The following is a 12,751-nucleotide window of genomic DNA, read 5'->3' as shown; positions in this document are numbered from 1 at the left end:
TTTTGGATCATTGTCTTGCTGAAATATCCATCCCATGCGTAACTTCAACTTCGTCACTGATTCTTGCACATTATTGTCAAGAATCTGCTGATACTGAGTTGAATCCATGCGACCCTCAACTTTAACAAGATTCCCGGTGCCAGCATTGGCCACACAGCCCCAAAGCATGATGGAACCTCCACCAAATTTTACTGTGGGTAGCAAGTGCTTTTCTTGGAATGCCGTGTTTTTTTGCCTCCATGCATAACGCCTTTTTGTATGACCAAACAGCTCAATCTTTGTTTCATCAGTCCACAGGACCTTCGTCCAAAATGTAACTGGCTTGTCCAAATGTGCTTGTGCATACCTCAGGCAACTCTGTTTGTGGCGTGCTTGCAGAAACGGCTTCTTTCACATCACTCTCCCATACAGCTTCCCTTATCCAACGTGCGCTGTATTGTTGACCGATGCACATTGACACCATCTGCAGCAAGATGATGCTGCAGGTCTATGGAGGTGGTCTGTGGATTGTCCTTGACTGTTCTCACCATTCTTCTTCTCTGCCTTTCTGATATTTTTCTTAGGCTGCCACTTCTGGGCTTAACAAGTACTGTACCTGTGTTCTTCCATTTCCTTACTATGTTCCTCACAGTGGAAACTGACAGTTTAAATCTCTGAGACAACTTTTTGTATCCTTCCCCTGAATAACTATGTTGAATAATTTTTGTTTTCAGATCATTTGAGAGTTGTTTTGAGGAGCCCATGATGCCACTCTTCATAGGAGATTCAAATAGGAGAAACACTTGCAAGTGGCCACCTTAAATACCTTTTCTCATGATTGGATACACCTGCCTATGAAGTTCAAAGCTCAATGAGGTTACAAAACCAATTTAGTGCTTTAGTAAGTCAGTAAAAAGTAGTTAGGAGTGTTCAAATCAAGAAATTGATAAGGGTGCCCATACTTTTGCACCGGTCAAATTTTATTTAAATGCAGATTGCACATTTTCTGTTATTACAATAAACCTCATTTCAATCCAGAAATATTACTCAGTCCATCAGTTATTAGATATATGAAACTGAAATAGCTTTTGCAAAAAACCCAAATTGTTATAAAGAAAAAAGGTTAACATTAATAGGGGTGCCCACTTTTTCATATGACTGTATAATGTGTACTATGTGACATCACTTTTGCATTTTTGCTGGGGCATACTAGATCAAATCTGTTCTGTGACATTAGTGTGTGCATTATCTCATAAGCAGTGATGTCATTGGGCCGGTTCTAGGAAGTTTCGCCCCCAGCAGTTCGCCCCCAGCAATTCGCCCCCAGCATTTCGCCCCCAGCATTTCGCCCCCAGGTACACTTCGCCCCCGAACATTTCGCCCCCAGCATTTCGCCCCCCGCACATTTCGCCCCCGCACATTTCGCCCCCGCACATTTCGCCCCCAGCAGTTCGCCCCCGGACGTTTCACCCCCGGACATTTCGCCCCCAGCAGTTCGCCCCCGGATGTTTTGCCCCCGGATGTTTTGCCCCCAGCAGTTCGCCCCCGGATGTTTCGCCCCCAGCAGTTCGCCCCCGGATGTTTCGCCCCCGGATGTTTCGCCCCCAGCAGTTCGCCCCCGGATGTTTCGCCCCCGGATGTTTCGCCCCCAGCAGTTCGCCCCCGGATGTTTTGCCCCCGGATGTTTCGCCCCCAGCAGTTCGCCCCCGGATGTTTTGCCCCCAGCAGTTCGCCCCCGGACATTTCGCCCCAGCAGTTCGCCCCTGGATGTTTCGCCCCCGGATGTTTCGTCCCCAGCAGTTTGCCCCCGGATGTTTCGTCCCCAGCAGTTTGCCCCCGGATGTTTCGCCCCCAGCAGTTCGCCCCCGGATGTTTTGCCCACAGCAGATCGTCCCCGGATGTTTCGCCCCCAGCAGTTCGCCCCCGGACGTTTCGCCCCCGGATGTTTCGCCCCCGGACATTTCGCCCCCGGATGTTTCGCCCCCAGCAGTGCGCCCCCGGATGTTTTGCCCCCCGCAGTTCGCCCCCGGACGTTTCGCCCCCGGATGTTTCGCCCCCAGCAGTTCGCCCCCGGACGTTTCACCCCCAGCAGTTCACCCCCGGACATTTTCCCCCGGATGTTTTGCCCCCAGCAGTTCGCCTCCGGATGTTTCGCCCCCAGCAGTTCGCCCCCAGGATGTTTTGCCCATTTCGCCTTTGCACATTTCGCCAACAGCAGTTCGCCCATGGATATTTCGCCCCCAGCTTTTTGCCCCCAGATGTTTCGGCCCCAAATTAGGCAGGGAATTTTAGCCTTGTGTTTTAGCCCTAAGACCTCTTTCACAGTAGGCACTTACCCAAGTCTAAGCACTGGAAAATCGCTAAGAAGATTGCCAATTTTGAATATATAAGTCAATGGCTGGAAAAGCGAGGTGTTGTTTTGGCCAGCTCTTTTTATTTTATTACAGGAGATATTTTTAAGCACTTAGCATCAATAGCCTGTATCTTATGGGTCATTACCGAGAGCGCTCACAAAAGTGCTCTCAAAAATGCCAGTAAAGCACGTGCTTTGGCGTTCTAAAACAGTGTCAGCATAAGGATGCTTTCACACTTCTGCTACATACAGTGCCTACAAGTAGTATTCAACCCCCTGCAGATTTAGCAGGTTTGATAAGATGCAAATAAGTTAGAGCCTGCAAACTTCAAACAAGAGCAGGATTTATTAACAGATGCATAAATCTTACAAACCAACAAGTTATGTTGCTCAGTTAAATTTTAATAAATTTTCAACATAAAAGTGTGGGTCAATTATTATTCAACCCCTAGGTTTAATATTTTGTGGAATAACCCTTGTTTGCAATTACAGCTAATAATCGTCTTTTATAAGACCTGATCAGGCCGGCACAGGTCTCTGGAGTTATCTTGGCGCACTCCTCCATGCAGATCTTCTACAAGTTATCAAGGTTCTTTGGGTGTCTCACGTGGACTTTAATCTTGAGCTCCTTCCACAAGTTTTCAATTGGGTTAAGGTCAGGAGACTGACTAGGCCACTGCAACACCTTGATTTTTTTCCCTCTTGAACCAGGCCTTGGTTTTCTTGGCTGTGTGCTTTGGGTCGTTGTCTTGTTGGAAGATGAAATGACGACCCATCTTAAGATCCTTGATGGAGGAGCGGAGGTTCTTGGCCAAAATCTCCATGTAGGCCGTGCTATCCATCTTCCCATGGATGCGGACCAGATGGCCAGGCCCCTTGGCTGAGAAACAGCCCCACAGCATGATGCTGCCACCACCATGCTTGACTGTAGGGATGGTATTCTTGGGGTCGTATGCAGTGCCATCCAGTCTCCAAAAGTCACGTGTGTGGTTGGCACCAAAGATCTCGATCTTGGTCTCATCAGACCAGAGAACCTTGAACCAGTCTGTCTCAGAGTCCTCCAAGTGATCATGAGCAAACTGTAGATGAGCCTTGACATGACACTTTGAAAGTAAAGGTACCTTACGTGCTCGTCTGGAACGGAGACCATTGCGGTGGAGTACATTACTTATGGTATTGACTGAAACCAATGTCCCCACTGCCATGAGATCTTCCCGGAGCTCCTTCCTTGTTGTCCTTGGGTTAGCCTTGACTCTTCGGACAAGCCTGGCCTCGGCACGGGTAGAAACTTTCAAAGGCTTTCAAGGCTGTGAAAGGCTAACAGTAGTTCCATAAGCCTTCCACTTCCGGATGATGCTCCCAACAGTGGAGACAGGTAGGCCCAACTCCTTGGAAAGGGTTTTGTACCCCTTGCCAGCCTTGTGACCCTCCACGATCTTGTCTCTGATGGCCTTGGAATGCTCCTTTTGTCTTTCCCATGTTGACCAAGTATGAGTGCTGTTCACAAGTTTGGGGAGGGTCTTAATTAGTCAGAAAAGGCTGGAAAAAGAGATAATTAATCCAAACATGTGAAGCTCATTGTTCTTTGTGCCTGAAATACTTCTTAATACTTTAGGGGAACCAAACAGAATTCTTGTGGTTTGAGGGGTTGACTAATAAATGACCCTCTGAATAAACTTTTCACAATTTAAAAAAAAAATAAAAAAGGAAATAACATTCTTTTTTGCTGCAGTGCATTTCACACTTCCAGGCTGATCTACAGTCCAAATGACACAATGCCAAGTTAATTCCAAATGTGTAAACCTGCTAAATCTGCAGGGGGTTGAATACTACTTGTAGGCACTGTATGCACTACAGGCCGCCCATTCGCTTCTGTAATGCTGCCGTTACACTAACCTTCAGCAGAACGAAAAGAAGAAAATGCTCTTCTTTTTGTGCTGACACTGATAGCGGATTGCGGCATTAAGAAAGCGAACGGGCGGCTGCAGATCGCGGAACCCAGCCGTTCACTTCTATGGGCAATGCAAGCGGAATGCAAGTATTCCACCAGCATTGCACCGGGGTCAGCTGGATGTCAGATCCAGAGCGGATTGACTTCTGGCGGCCCCAACACAAGTGTGAAACCACTCTAACATTACAGTGTGCAAGAGGCCTAAAATCAAAACAATTTTGAACTTTTACCTGACTCAGCACTGACCTGCTTTGTTGCAAGTTTTGTTGCAGATGTAACAAGTAGCAGGTCAGATGTCCTGCAAGTTACATTAGACTAGCTTTTATTCCATCTGTACATCAGAATATAGCAGTGTCTGAATCTCCACAAAGAGAGAGGTGTACTGCCACAAAAAATCAGTCAATTTCCACAGCAATTCACTTTCTACAACTATGAATTCAGCTCTGTCCAAACATGGAAGGAGGAAGTTGGTCCATGAGAATCACATTTACTTCTTTTCCAAAAGAACCACTGATGATGTCCATTCCATCTGGGTATGTGAAAAACGGTCGACTTGCAAGGGACGTGTTTGGACCAATGAAGAATCTGGCAAAGTTATGAAAGTAGTCAATCTTCCCAGTAACGCAGCACAAGCTGCAAGACCTGAAGCAATCCGACTTGTTAATGAGGCAGTCACCAGGCCAAGGACAACACAGGAGACACCACAACAGATTCTCACAGACGTCATTTCAGGAGCCCATTCTAATGTTGTAGCATTTCTCCCAAGGAAAGCATCACTGAAGAGAACAATACGATTAGCAAGGCAACTTGGCAATATCCCAAGGTTACCTCAAACCCTTGATCAACTTGTTATCCCCCTGGAGTTCCAGGAGATCAGTATTGATGGTGTCCAGCAGCAGTTCCTTCTGCATGACTCTGGTAACCTACTTAACCATTTAACATTGTATTAAAACAATTCCATTATGCATAATTATTGCAAAGTTTCTTTTGCACAAATGTGAAAAATGCTACACTATAAGGTGCTGATATAAAACACTATGTGATTTTTGCCTTCAAGGGAAACTTTGAGGGTAATATAGTGTAGTGAGGCTTAGTGATTCCAAGTAGTGTTGGCTGATCACTGGAAAGATAGGATAAGATCGGGCCGATCATACTGAAAGATTGGAATTAATTCCAATCCAATCTCCAGAACTTGATATATATATGCACACTGTACGCCCGAACAGTGTGTGTCTATATATATATATATATATACATAATATATATATATATATATATATATATGTGGGTGGGTGATGGTGATCTGGCACTTTTGGAACTTTGTAATGCAATAAAGGATTTGTATAGGACTTCAGCAGCGCGGAGCTCTTTCTTCATGGATGCATGTTAAGTACGGGCGGATGCCAAACCCTGCTCTAGCAGCACACTGAGTCCTCAGTAGAGTTGAGCGATGTTTGAGGTTCGCCAACTTCATGTTCGAGTGATTTTTGGGGGTGCTCGAACTCGAACGTGAGCTTTTTGATAAAAGCTCGACAGCTCGAGTTACGTTCGAGAAAGGATTTTTGCTGATTGAACCAATCTAGTTACTAGCTGGCTTTTCACTGTAATAGTGTAAGTCACTCTGTGATTCACACTATTATCAAATTTCAGCGTATAGTGTGCGGGGGGACACGGTTTAGATCTGTGCTGCTGAGAGAATGCCAATCGCCTTTTTTTTTTTTTTTTTCCTAAGCGAGCGTGCAGTGGGGGGGGGCAGCATGTCAGCCAATCCCAGACACATACACAGCTAAGTGGATTTTTGCCAGACAAGCAAGGACATGTGTCATAGGCTGTGAATGTCACATGTCCTTGCCTTATAAATATGGCCATTTTCCCTCACGCCGCCATTATCTGCCTTCTGCTTGTGGGTGATAGTCACCGCTCACGCTGCTGCTGCCGCCGCTGATCCTGTTGTGTGCACAAATAGACATAGTGCAAGCTACACAGCGCTGTAGGGATTAGGGAGGGACTGCAGGCTATTTCAGCCATTTCAGGTCTGATTTCAAGGCGTACATAGCCATAGCTGCTAGGCAGGTCCGTGCAAACGCTGTATACAGCTTTAGATAACACCTGTTACCTCAGCTCAGGGAATTCCTTGCTGCATTTTTTCATTAGGAGGGATAGAAAGTGAGGCTTCCTTTCCTGTCCTGGTAGCCACAGCACCCATGTATTCTACCCACCTGGCCATTTTTTGCCACGCTATTTTATTTGCACAAAGAGCTGACACTTTTTCTGCCATCCTAAAAGTGTCTGGAATACTAAAGCTGGTGTCACACATAACGACAACGACGTCTCTGCAACGTCACCATTTTCTGTGACGTTGCAGCGACGTCCCGTCGCTGTCGCTGTGTGTGACATCCAGCAACGACCCGGCCCCTGCTGTGAGGTCGCCGGTCGTTGCTGAATGCCCAGCTTCATTTTTTGGTCGTCACTCTCCCGCTGTGACACACACATCGCTGTGTGTGACAGCGAGAGAGCGACGAAATGAAGCGAGCAGGAGCAGGAGCCGGCGTCTCTGGCAGCTGCGGTAAGCTGTAACCAGCGTAAACATCGGGTAACCAAGGGAAGACCTTTCCCTGGTTACCCGATATTTACCTTCGTTACCAGCCTCCGCCCTTGCTGCCAGTGCTGCCGGCTCCTGCTCTGTGCACAAGTGGCTGCAGTACGCATCGGGTAATTAACCCGATGTGTGCTGTAGCAAGGAGAGCAAGGAGCCAGCGCTAAGCAGTGCGCGCGGCTCCCTGCTCTCTGCACTGTGACATGTAGCTGCAGCACACATCGGGTTAATTAACCCGACGTGTACTGTACCTAGGAGAGCAAGGAGCCAGCGCTAAGCACGGCTCCCTGCTCTCTGCACATGTAGCACAGCGACGTTATGATCGCTGCTTCTGCTGTGTTTGACAGCTAAGCAGCGATCATAACAGCGACTTACAAGGTCGCTGTTACGTCACCAAAAATGGTGACGTAACAGCGATGTCGCTGTCGCTATGTGTGAACCCAGCTTAAGTTAGTGTTCCTTTCCTGTCCTGGTACCCACCATTTTTCACATACCCAGATGGAATGGACATCCTCAGTGGTTATTTTGGAAAAGAAGTAAATGTGATTCTCATGGACCAACGTCCTCCTTCCACGTTTGTACAGAACTGAATTCATAGTTGTAGAAAGTGAATTGCTGTGGAAGCTGACTGATTTTTTGTGGCAGTACACTCATCTATTTGTGGAGATTTCAGAGATTCTATATACAGATGGAATAAAAGCTAGTCTAATATAACTTGCAGGACATCTGACCTGCTACTTGTTACATCTGCAACAAAACTTGCAACACAGCAGGTCAGTGCTGAGTCAGGTAAGGCTAGTTTCACACTTGCGTTGGCTTGAATCCGCTGGGTCCGTTGCTGACGCATCCGTTATTTTTGTGTTGTCAACGGATGCAACAAGTCCGTTATTTCACAGGAATCTGTTAGCTGATTCCTGTGAAATAACGGACCCGTTGCATCCGTTTGGCGTCCGTTAGGCGCCCGTCTAACGGAATGCGTCGGCTCTTTTTTTTTCTTTTTTTTTTTCATTCTGGGCATGCTCAGTAGAAATTAGCGGAATCCAGCGGCGGATTCCGTTATAAAGCACTTTGCATAGTTTGTGGCAAAAACTATGCGTTCAAAGAAGCAGCATGTCAATTGTTTTTGCCATTTTAGGTGCGTTTTGCTAACATTGGAGTCAATGAGAAATGGCAAAAACCAAGAAACTTCAAATTTCCTGCGTTTTACCTGCTTTTTATGTGCAGAAAACAAGCGTATTGAACTACCAAAACGCATGCTTTTTGAACATTATAATAATGATTTCATATGTCCCTTTACACACACACATAGTCCGACAATTAAATTTATGAAAATTACTAATTTTTAGCTATTTTTCTAATAAATAGTATATTACCGCTATATTTTCTTTAAATAATTCTATTTCTTAAATTATTTCTAAAATTCTATATCTGTTCCTTTTTTTTTTCTTTTTTCATTGGGTTTGACTGTTTAATCTTTATTTAGAGAACAATAAAGGAAAATAGGGTTTTTTTGAGCCGCACCAATGATCACTTCTCAGGTATTCAGATTAATGGATCTTTATTTTGCACAGGTCTACGCGTTTCTGGAGTCTCAGCTCCCTTCCTCAGGACCATCAGGCATAAGAACACATCAAATCTGAGATTTGATGTGTTCTTATGCCTGATGGTCCTGAGGAAGGGAACTGAGACTCCAGAAACACGTAGACCTGTGCAAAATAAAGATCCATTAATCTGAATACCTGAGAAGTGATCATTGGTGCGGCTCAAAAAAACCCTATTTTCCTCTATTGTTCTCTGTTATCTGCAGTCTGGGTTGCTGCTGCCTTGATCAAAACTTTCCCTGCCTGCATAGTAGTTGTGACTTTCACAACTTCACTTGGTGAGTATTACTGCTCCCTGTCTCTACCCCGTGCGTTATTGGGGTAAAACCCTATTGCGCTTCTTCTCCACAGCTTTTTACTCAGAATCTTTATTTAGCAGTGTCTTGATGTTCAAAACGCATGTGAAAAAGCAGGTAAAAAGCGCTGAAAACACATCTAAAACGCGGTAAATACGCATGCGTTTTCAGCGCTAAAATTCAGAAAATGGCAACTTTGGTCAAATCAATTAAGCCCAAAATGTGCATTCTGAACTACAAGTAGGAGAATGCAAAGTGCGGTCGCAGCCTTAGGGCTAAAACACAAGGCCAAAATTCCCTGCCTAATTTGCGGCTGAAACATCTGGGGGCAAAAAGCTGGGGGCGAAATATCCGTGGGCGAACTGCTGTTGGCGAAATGTGCGGGGGCGAAATGGGCAAAACATCCTGGGGGCGAACTTCTGGGGGCAAAACATCCGGGGACGAACTGCTGGGGGCGAAACATCTTCTTAGCGATTTTCTAGTGCTTAGCACTTGGGTAAGTGCCTACTGTGAAAGAGGTCTTAAGGCTAAAACACCAGGCCAAAATTCCCTGCCTAATTTGGGGTCGAAACATCTGGGGGCGAAACGTCCGGGGGCGAAATGCTGGGGGCGAATACATCCGGGGGCGAAACATCCGGGGGCGAAACATCCGGGGGCGAACTGCTGGGGGCAAAACATCCGGGGGCGAAACATCCGGGGGCGAAACGTCCAGGGGCGAACTGCTGGGGGCGAAACATCCGGGGGCGAAACGTCCAGGGGCAAACTGCTGGGGGCGAAACATCCGGGGGCGAAACGTCCAGGGGCAAACTGCTGGGGGCGAAACATCCGGGGGCGAAACGTCCAGGGGCAAACTGCTGGGGGCGAAACATCCAGGGGCGAAACATCCGGGGGTGAAACGTCCAGGGGCGAACTGCTGGGGGCGAAACATCCGGGGGCGAAACATCCGGGGGCGAACTGCTGGGGGCAAAACATCCGGGGGCGAAACATCCGGGGGCGAACTGCTGGGGGCGAAATGTCCGGGGGTGAAACGTCCGGGGGCGAACTGCTGGGGGCGAAATGTGCGGGGGCGAAATGTGCGGGGGCGAAACATCCTGGGGGCGAAACATCCTGGGGGCGAAATGTTCGGGGGCGAAGTGTGCCTGGGGGCGAAATGCTGGGGGCGAAATGCTGGGGGCGAAATGCTGGGGGCGAACTGCTGGGGGCGAAACTTCCAACTTCCCATTGGGCCCACTATTACTGTCCCAAAATCTACAACTCCAAATAGCTGAAGTGCAGTCGGCTACTGACTCTTGAGTTAGAGGATCAGGAAAAGTCACAGTCTAGAACAAACAATTATCATGTGCTTTGTATGTACCACAATTTTGCTATAAGTGTCCAGGATAACTTATTAAAGGGGTGGTCCTAAAGCTAAATACATTTTCATCAAAATCCCTAACTATTTATTGCTGCCATCTAACTAATTTCTAATGTGGCTGCATTAAAAATGATCTATCCTTCTCTAACTACACTATCTAACAACTATTGAACTTTCTTTCCCTACTTTCTCTCTGATGCTGCTTTGTTTGAGTATTCCAGTGCATGCTGAGATACTCAAACTAAGCATCATGAGAAGGCAGAGGCTCCAGCCTCTGGCCCTTCCCTGAAACAAAGTGTCATCATTGTCTCTTGTTTCAGAAGCTTGGCTAGTCCCTGCTGTGCACTGATTGATTTGCACAGTGACAGCGCACTCTGTATTGCGGGCTCATATCAGTAGTAACAAGCCAGCAACACAGACCGTGCACATTCCCCAAGGTGTAGAGACCAGTGCATACATTACAATTCTGAAAGGAGGGAAACTGTAAATGATTAATAGCTGCTGATTAAAAAAAAACAGATTGCATACAGACAGGACATGGATGAAAAGTGATAAAAAATAGTCCCACTTTTCTGGATAAAAATGTGATCGATTTTTTAAAAAACGTGTACCACCCCAACCTAAAGGAAAAACTATTTGTTGATCATGGCAACCAATCACAATACTGCTTTAATTTCATATTCTGTTCTTGAAAAATGAAAGCTGAAATGTGATTGGTTGTTCTGGGTAACAAAAGCACAGATTCACAAATATGCCCCAGTGTCTCACATTTAGGGGTACTTTGCACACTACGACATCGCAAGCCGATGCTGCGATGCCGAGTGCGATAGTCCCCGCCCCCGTCGCAGCTGCGATATCATGGTGACATGGTGATAGCTGGCGTAGCGAACATTATCGCAACGCCAGCTTCACATGCACTCACCTGCCCTGCGACGTCGATCTGGCCGGCGATCCGCCTCCTTCCTAAGGGGGCGGGTTGTGCGGCGTCACAGCAACGTCACACGGCAGGCGGCCAATAGCAGTGGAAGGGTGGAGATGAGCAGGATGTAAACATCCCGTCCACCTCATTCCTTCCGCATTGGCGGCCGGGACGCAGGTAGGAGATGTTCCTCGCTCCAACGGCTTCACACACAGCGATGTGTGCTGCCTGCTGGAACGAGGAACAACATCGGACCGTCGCAGTAAGGTAATTATGGTTTTCGCCGACGCTACACCGATGATACGATTACGACGCTTTTGCGCTCGTTAATCGTATCATCTAGGAGTTAGACACTATGATGTCGAGAGCGACGCAGGAAGTGCGTCACTTTCGACATGACCCCACCGACATCGCACCTGCGATGTCGTAGTGTGCAAAGTAACCCTTAGACCTCATGCAGACAACCATATTTTCTGTTCAAGTCCTATCTGTTAAAAAATTTTATTCAATGGGACAGTGCAGATGACCTTTTTTTTTCACTGACAGAATTTGTGTGTGAAAAATATTGCAGCATCCATGATTTTCCTCCGGAAACAGATGAGACTCATCCACTCACGTCTATGGGTGCGGGAAAAAAATCGGATCCATCTGATTTTTATAGATAGATTGGAAATGTGTAATATAAGAAACTGTAAATGGTCCTGTAAGTGCTTAATAGCTGCTGTTGTAAAAAATGGATTGCGTACGGATGACAAATGAGAAAAAAAATGCCCCACTTTTCTGGACTTGTCATCCGTGTGCAGGCCATTTTATTTTACAGTAACAGCTATTAATTACTTACAGGGCCATGTATAGTTTCCTATGTTACAGAATATTGGTCCGAGTACGGTCCGTTTTTCATAGCTAGCACTGACCGAAAATACGGTAGTGTGATCATGCCTTAACAGTGTATTCTCCCCACAAACTGTTCTCTAATTTATTTATCTAACATTAGTATGTTTGCAAAACTGATGATATTCCTTACTGGTCGAGTTTACTTCTTTCTTCACACACAATTTCAGTTTTTAGCTGCTTTACAACTTCTTGTTTAACGTTAACTGTTTCAGTGACCACTGTTAGTTCCTCTTCAATGGATGTCAACCTGAAAAGAAACCGCAAAATGCCAACATTTTCTAACATGTAGTAATTAGTCTAGGACGCTATACACCTCATATAACAAAACATATTGTATGTTCAATAAAACAAGTATCTTGCTAGTTTTGGTTCTGTGGATATAAAATCAATTTGCAATTTAAAGGGTTGTCCACAACACGGACAAACCCTTATCAATCACCATATTTCCCCTATGGATATATTAGCAGCTATACTCAATTCCATAGAGGGTACCATTCTAGTGATGTCAGCACCTGCTCTCCCGAGGCTCACGTGACATCACTATATCATGTGAGCCTTGCAGCTAATAGAAGCCACTTTACTCTCATTGCCTTTGAACAAAACTGACCTACAGAAGAAGTGAGTGTGATGCTGCTCTCTGACATCCTCCGCAAGTCAGTTACATGTGCAGGAAGTAAGAAGGAAGCGTCCGTTGATTATTGCAGGGCTCGGTTGACATAACAATGTAATGCAATCCCTGGGAGAGCGGGCATCAATAATGCTGGAACATCATCTGCACCGGAGGTGAGTATAGCTGCTATTATTTTAC

At 46.2% G+C, this 12,751-nt stretch overlaps 1 protein-coding gene across 3 annotated transcripts in view; it reads right to left on the bottom strand.

Annotated features, from left to right (window-relative positions):
* The window catches only part of FES (FES proto-oncogene, tyrosine kinase), a 182,190-nt gene that overhangs the window by 84,803 nt on the left and 84,636 nt on the right, over window positions 1–12,751 (bottom strand). For all 3 annotated transcript variants that reach the window (XM_075345888.1, XM_075345890.1, XM_075345889.1), the window contains exon 8: window positions 12,074–12,190. In XM_075345888.1, coding sequence (XP_075202003.1) covers window positions 12,074–12,190 — 117 coding nt within the window. The remainder of the gene's footprint in view (window positions 1–12,073; window positions 12,191–12,751) is intronic.

Source organism: Anomaloglossus baeobatrachus, chromosome 4 (genome assembly GCF_048569485.1).
Source record: "Anomaloglossus baeobatrachus isolate aAnoBae1 chromosome 4, aAnoBae1.hap1, whole genome shotgun sequence".
NCBI lineage: Eukaryota > Metazoa > Chordata > Amphibia > Anura > Aromobatidae > Anomaloglossus > Anomaloglossus baeobatrachus.
This window is presented reverse-complemented; position numbering and strand designations above follow the sequence as displayed.